The sequence below is a fragment of the Leiobunum rupestre genome, chromosome 11, assembly GCF_980474605.1.
Source record: "Leiobunum rupestre chromosome 11, qqLeiRupe1.1.hap1, whole genome shotgun sequence".
Taxonomy (NCBI): Eukaryota; Metazoa; Arthropoda; class Arachnida; order Opiliones; family Sclerosomatidae; genus Leiobunum; species Leiobunum rupestre.
Genome location: NC_143394.1, coordinates 12,637,217 through 12,644,198, shown reverse-complemented (window position 1 = coordinate 12,644,198; position 6,982 = coordinate 12,637,217). Strand labels below are relative to the sequence as shown.

The 6,982-nt window shown below is 34.5% G+C and overlaps 1 protein-coding gene across 1 annotated transcript; it reads right to left on the bottom strand.

The window, feature by feature from the left end:
* Window positions 1-3,733: 3,733 nt before the first annotated feature.
* LOC149921371 (uncharacterized) lies at window positions 3,734-4,751 on the bottom strand. Its single transcript, XM_090162166.1, has 3 exons — window positions 4,535-4,751; window positions 4,189-4,474; window positions 3,734-3,751 (listed from the first exon to the last, which is right to left on the bottom strand). Exons 1-2 carry the CDS (start codon window positions 4,749-4,751, stop codon window positions 4,194-4,196), a joined length of 498 nt encoding a protein of 165 aa, XP_090018292.1. The 3' UTR covers window positions 3,734-3,751; window positions 4,189-4,193.
* Between the last annotated feature and the right edge of the window lie 2,231 nt (window positions 4,752-6,982).

Genomic DNA, 6,982 nt, shown 5'->3' with positions numbered 1-6,982 from the left:
GGAACTCGTGTTGCTGCCGTAAAGGTGGAAAATTTCCATTTTATTAACAAGCACTGTATAAACTGTAACTTGCAGGTCCTGGCTCTCGGAAATATTACTTCTTGGCGATTTGTTCGGAGGATGATTTATTGAAGAGTCCATTGAAGCAGATGGCGCGAAGACTATAGGATAATTATAGCATTTACCATTTGATTACTCGAGGTTCGCTCCGAATCTGTCTCTGACGTCATAGATATCGAATCGATCGACTAGAGTAAAACCGCGAATGGAACATTCCATGAACATATTCCCGCGCTTTGTTGTTTTTCGTCTGCGAGTAATTTGAATTTTTGCGTCTTGGTCTGCCATTTGGAAAAAATTGGCTCCGAGCTCGGTCTCGATCCGTTGATCTGTCGAAATCGGCAGATCGGTTTTGGTGGATCTCGGAGCACCCGAGAGCGGGAAATGGAGAGCGCGAAACTTGATCGGAGCAGATCCGAGCACGCAAATGCTGATCAGAGCGATCTAGAGTGCTCGAGAGCAGTCAAATGGAAAACGCTACTAGTGATCAACTACGTAGATTTCGTGATCAACATTCTAAATTCTCCAAGAACGCCAAAGTCATCAAGCTACTTCTCGTCGCCCCCTATCGGCCTCTCGAGGTACCACGAAACGATAGTGACGTAGTCGATATACTCATTGCGCATGCCCCACAGTATAAACTCTATGGAAAGAAATTTAAAAATTTCGGCGGCGGAGAATGGAACTGGGCGGTATTTTGGTAAATTAAAGTATATTTAAACGAAAAGGCAGGCAAAGAAGTGCAGCTAAACCATACAGAAAGAGATAAACTATATTCAAAATTAGTAGAAAACAAAATTCACGAGAATTATTTAGTATTATTGTTAAGCCGCGTTTTCACGAACGCTTGTAGCTTCGAAAAAACGATTGAGATATTTCGTTTTCGCTTGAACAATTTTTATATTTCGAATATCCGCGCTAAACGCAAAAAGCACAAGCTACGCGTTTTCATGAAGACGAGAGATTTTTAGCGAGCCGCGTAATTTGAAAATAAACATGGCGGTTAAAGATATGAAGGTTTTACTTATTAGGAAAAAAATTGCGTTATTAAAGCTTTTAATTGTAATTAAAGGTAAGAAAAAGAATAAGAAACGCGTTTATAAGCAGAAAAAATGGTGGGTTCACCCAATTTGGTTAAATAGAAAAACTGAAGGAGATTTTGAAACTCTTGTAAGTATATCGGAAGTAAAGTTGGGTTATTTTTTCCCAATATAAATAATTTCCTTTTTAAAAAATTTAAGTTAAAGTCAATGAGAGAAACAGACCCCCTTTACTTCAGAAATTACACAAGAATGTTTGACCAATTGTTATCATTAGTTTCACCATATTTAAAATCAACATGTTTTTCGAGATCTGACCTTATTTCACCTGCTGAAAAACTCGCATTAAGCTTGAGGTAAATCTATAAAAACAAATAAAATAAAAATGTAATTTTCTTAAAAATATATTTAGGTTTCTGGCAACCGGTAATTCCTATTCGAGTATGGCGTATTGTTTTCGGATGGCAAAGACCACCGTTTACAATGTAATTAAGCAAACGTGTCAGGTCTTTTGGAAAGTTCTCCAGCCAATTTACTTGCCAGTAATTATAAAATAGATGTAGTGTTAAATTAACTTTAGTAAGAATTGAAATCTTTAAGCAAGCCACTGCTCAAACGTGGAAAATGGCTGCTGCTGAATATTTAGAGAAATGGAACTATCCAATGTGTTGCGGGGCCGTTGATGGAAAGCGCATCATGATTGCTCAACCCCCCAACACAGGGTCACTCTACCACAATTATAAGGTATTTTATACTTTAGAATTACTAAATTTTCTGTTATAATTAACGTTAATTCCTTATCAAATTAAGGGATTTAATTCCATTGTTTTAATGGCAGTAGTAGACGCCAGTTACAAATTTATAACTGTCGATGTTGGTGCTTATGGCTCTACATCCGATGGTGGTGTATTCAAAGCGTCTGAATTCGGTCAGGCATTAGAAGCTGGATCACTAGATTTTCCACCTGACTTCCCTTTACCAGGAACAAACAAGTTAGCGCCACATGTTCTGGTTGGTGGCGAAGCATTTCAGCTCCTGCCGAATTTTATGAAACCGTATGCGAGAGATTTTCTTACAACAAAATCTAGAATTTTTAATTATAGGCTAAGTCGAGCAAGGTATGGCTCTCAATTTTATTAAAAAAAACCTAATAAACAACTAGTACCGTGCGAGTTTCGATTTTACGGGTTCGAGTCGAGTTTCTAAAATTTACATTATCGAGTTTCGAGTCGAGTTTTATTTTTTCCTGAGTTTTCGAGTAATTAGGCTTATTTTAAAAAAGGATTTCGAGTACTCTAACAGTTAAGTATTAGCTTGAGTAGAACATACAAACTGTTCTCAATAGCAGGGCGCTCTGAGTCAGGTTTCATTTTCATATGGCTCATGTTTAAAAAATCATATCCAATCAAGGTCTTTGGGCGGGGCCACGGAAAAAAACCGAAAATGGGCGTTGTTTGGCGGTTTTTTCAAAACTCGCGAGTGATGCCTTGGATAAAATAAACGTTTCGAGAACTCGAAAAAATAAGCCTAGGTCTCAAATGAGTACTCTATTTTGTTTTCGAGTTTTTCGATTTGGGTTTTCAAGTTTCGAGTCGAGTATTCGCACGTGGATATAAACCACCCTTTTGTAAAAAATAAATAACTGATCTTACGCAGGCGCTGTAGTGAAAATGCATTCGGTATTTTAGCAGCACGGTGGAGGATATTTAGATCCTGTATCTATATGGTGCCAGAAAATGCCGATAATGTAGTGAAAGCTACTGTAGCTCTTCACAATTTTTTAATGAGTGAAGAAAAAAACAGTACGAAAGTTTATTGCCCTCAAGATTATTCTGACCATTTGAATGAAAATGGTCAATTAGTTGAAGGGTATTTTCACGACGAGCTAAGACAAAATCCGGCGAATGCATTTCGAAACATCACGCCAACATCCGCACGCAATTACAGGGATATTGCACGAAATAATAGGGAGTTATTTGCTGACTATTTTATTAGCAAAGAAGGAGAGGTTAACTGGCAATGGGATATAACGACTGGTGTGATTAGACCGGAAATATTAATTCTTATTTGTATTTTATTAAAACCTTTATTGTAAATTTTTTTTTACAAAATTAAACTATTTTCATAAGATTTTAATTATTAGTTTACCCGTCGCTCCATGGCTGCAATATAATGGCCAAATTTTGAACAGTCATCTTGAGAGTTATCAATTTGTCTAAAAATGAAATGTTTTAATAATGGTATCATAACTTTCGTAGCAGAAATTTAGTACTTATTTAATTCAGACAATTCATCTAAAATTAATGTAGTTTCATCTTCATGTGGCCTTTTCTTTGGTTTTTTATTTTTTGAGGACACTGGGCACTAGAATTGGTTGCAGTGTCTGCACTTCTTGGTATTGCAAAATTGATTTTCACCGATGAAGTTGGTGTAGACAAGTTGCTTTCCATTGATTTTGGAAAAGAAATGTGGTTTTCTATTGAGTTTGAGGAAGGCCCACTATTTTCGATAGAGTTCGGAGTTGGCAAGTTGTTTTCTACAGAGTTCAGAGTAGACAAATTGTTTATCGCAGTATTGCCACTGGCAAAAGACAGGGAGTGTTGGTCCTCAGTCCGTATTAGATCAATAACATATGGAATGCTATTGTATTCCTAAAAATCAGGGTTTATATTTGAAAACTTTACCATAAGTCAATAAGTATCATAAAGCTATTAAAATATTTAAAAAAGTACAATTGCCATATTTCAAATTTTATTATTTAACTTTCAATTTCTTTTAATAAATAATAATAATAATAATAATCAGCTAGGCTAATACCCAAGGCACCACCCAAAAACTAACTTCAAATAAAATTACTTAAAAAATAAATAATTGAAATTAGTTTATGTTTTTAAGTCTTCATTTTTTATAGCATAGCTATATTCTCCTATTTATCTTAACTATCACAATTAACTGAAATTGACATAACGAAATTTAACTGTATATACATTTTTAAGTAATTAAAATTGGGAATAGTTAACAGAAAATCCAATTTAATTTTAAAAGTTGTTGGTTGCTACGGTTAATAAATTCAGAAAATTTGTAATACTATGTTTAATTCTTGACTATTACAATTGGCAATTTGCGTAGACTGGTTTGCATTGTCATGAAAAAAAGCGAAGTTTGAAAAAGTTCTAGAGAAAGGAACGTGTTAATTAAAATTTCAGTTTCTATTGTGTCTTTTAAAAAGAGTAATTGTTGAAAATGAGGCCACTGAACGCTTTCAAATTGTTTTTCCTTGTCGTAGGGGTCTCCAGATTTCACACTTTTAATTGAATTTATATGAGTTCGGAATTGATCAATTAGAGATTTCCATGCTTTTTTTATATCCTCCTCTAAAATTTATGGAACAATATGAAAATATAGTAATGATACTTTACGTAAACTTCACTTACTTGGCATTTGCATGGTCTCACTTAATTCATTCCAAGCCACATCAACTGCATCTCTATCTCTATGTTCTTTCAATTTCTTATTCCAAATAATTTCTTTCTCCCTTACAAAACTAATGAATCTATTCTTTAATTCTATGTCTTTTCTCTTTTTATCTTCCTTTAATTTTCTTTCATATTCCTTTTGCTGTTTTTTTGTAAATGATTTGGTCTCATCCATTTTGGTTGACTAGCTAAGGAATTAGGAAACAAAGCCGTCACACGGTCACCGGGTATTGCGTAAGCAATCGCAACTACTTCCTCATTCGCTGATAGCCATCACGTGGGTTGACGTCGGGCGCGAAACTTTGGCTTGGGCCTGAAAATATCTAGGTGGATTTGATCGTTGCTAGACGCGAGACACCGATCTAGTTTCGCAAGCGCACTCCACACGCGAAAGGTTCCAGCTTTCATAAAAACAGAAATTGTATGAGCGTGAGCGTTTTTCAATAACTATTTCTTGCTCAAGCTGAAAAGTTTTAGCTACAAGCGTTCGTGAAAACGCGGCTTAAGATTATCTTCTAAACGTCAATATGACGGCTTTTAAAATTCATTTTGCGCGTGAAAATACCTCTACATGTTATGGTCAAAAAAGCACGCAAATAAGGCTGTGTGCCCAAGACATGTACCTGTAGTGTCGCGCGGTAAAACGTCATTTCAAAATCCGTCAATTAGGGATATTCAAACAGAAGCTAAGCCTAGTCATTTAAAATCTCATGTAGAGGATTTACTTAATGCTACAATAATAATTTTAAGTTTAACAGCGTAAAAATACTCACAGTTTTTGGTTTAGATTTTTGCTCATCATTATTGTTTGCCTTATTATAAATAATATAGCATCAGTTTTGAAAACAGAAGACCTTTTTTTGGTTATTGTTATTAAACGTGAGCGCATTTAGGGCAAGGCTTTTGGAGTTTCCAAATTGAAGCCACCAAATTGGTTTTCTTCTTGTTCTTTTAGGTTTTACGTGAAAGTACGGGCATTTGAACATGGTGAAACATATCCTAGTCTATTGGAAGAAATACAAAGCTGAATGGCGTAGGCGGAATTGTTAATATGAACTATCAACATTACTATAATTGTTGTTGTCTTTAGTTTTTTAATTATAAATTTTAAATTTCTGTAATATTTAGTTCCAACTAAAATTTAGTGTTTGTTTTTTTTTACCATGCCCCCACATATGGTGGTGAGCCGCTCTGTTTCAAAAGAGTTGTATTTTATACGGGCCTTTTACTAAATCTTGAATCTTGAATCTTACGTCACGATGTCATAGTTTTACTAGAAAAGTTTTGACACACTACATTCAAACAATAAGGCCACGTTCATTTATAAAAATATCTATTTATATTTATCTCCCAGGTACTAATCACAGGAGTTATATTAAAATTTTGAGACATTTTAATAAATTTACTCAAGAAAGTAAGGGACAGCTTTCGCCATAAACCGAGAGCTGAAACTTTCAAGGCAACTTCCAGTAAAAACAAGCGACCTCCGCGCTGACTAGATGGCGCTCTATTCGTACCCGGAGTTCTTTTTTGAATTAAAAATTATCCATACGAGTACCATGGGCGCGTCAAATTCTCACTTCTCAAAATTTTGACGGTCCTAAAAATGGCACTAATATTCTTGTCAGTTTACTTGATGCTGAAGAAAATGAAAATTGTGATATTTTTGTGGACGAAAATGAATTTCAGAGTAAACCGAATGTTAAGTTAATTTCCGATGAAATAATTCCTTTTAAATTATAAATAAAATGTTTCCTTCCTTCATATATTGTCGCGAAATCGTGTGAAAATAACATTTATTGTCGAAGGCTTAGTTTACAACGTTCGTGACATTCTCGTAAGCCGCCATCTTTAGAAGAATCTTTTTTATTGGACGCATTTTAGCGAGTTTTCACGGAGACAAAAATTCTCACGAAGAACTCTTCTCAAGAGAAGAATTCCTTCTTAGAATTTTGACGTGCCCCATTCCGGTAATATGGAACCTTATGGCGGAATCTTACTTATTGGAACCATATGATAGACTTATGGCTTTACACATAAGTCTCGTTGACGATTCATATTTTCGGTACAAAATTTATACACGTCTGATTACTTGGAAATAAAATTTTGTATCTCGTGATAACGTTCAATAATTACTAATGTAAGTGACAAAATTTGAGCATAGTATATGGCTAAAGTAAATTATAAGATTTCAAAGTATCACTAAAGTACGTGATAAGATTTTAAAGTATCACTAAACTAAGTGATCAGATTTCAAAGTATCACTAAACTAAGTGATCAGATTTCAAAGTATCACTAAAGTAAGTGGTAAGATTATAAAGTATTACTAAAGTAAGTGATAAGATTTTTAAGTATCACTAAAGTAAGTGATAAGATTACAAAGTATCACTAAACTAAGTGATCAGA

What these genes read in the sequence shown, in the direction of transcription:
- LOC149921371 (XM_090162166.1), bottom strand. Translation starts at nt 4,751, where the DNA reads ATGGATGAGACCAAATCATTTACAAAAAAACAGCAAAAGGAATATGAA. An exon ending in TGAGACCATGCAAATGCCAA is followed by an intron (nt 4,475 to 4,534) that starts GTAAGTGAAGTT and finishes CATAAATTTTAG; the next exon opens with AGGAGGATATAAAAAAAGCA.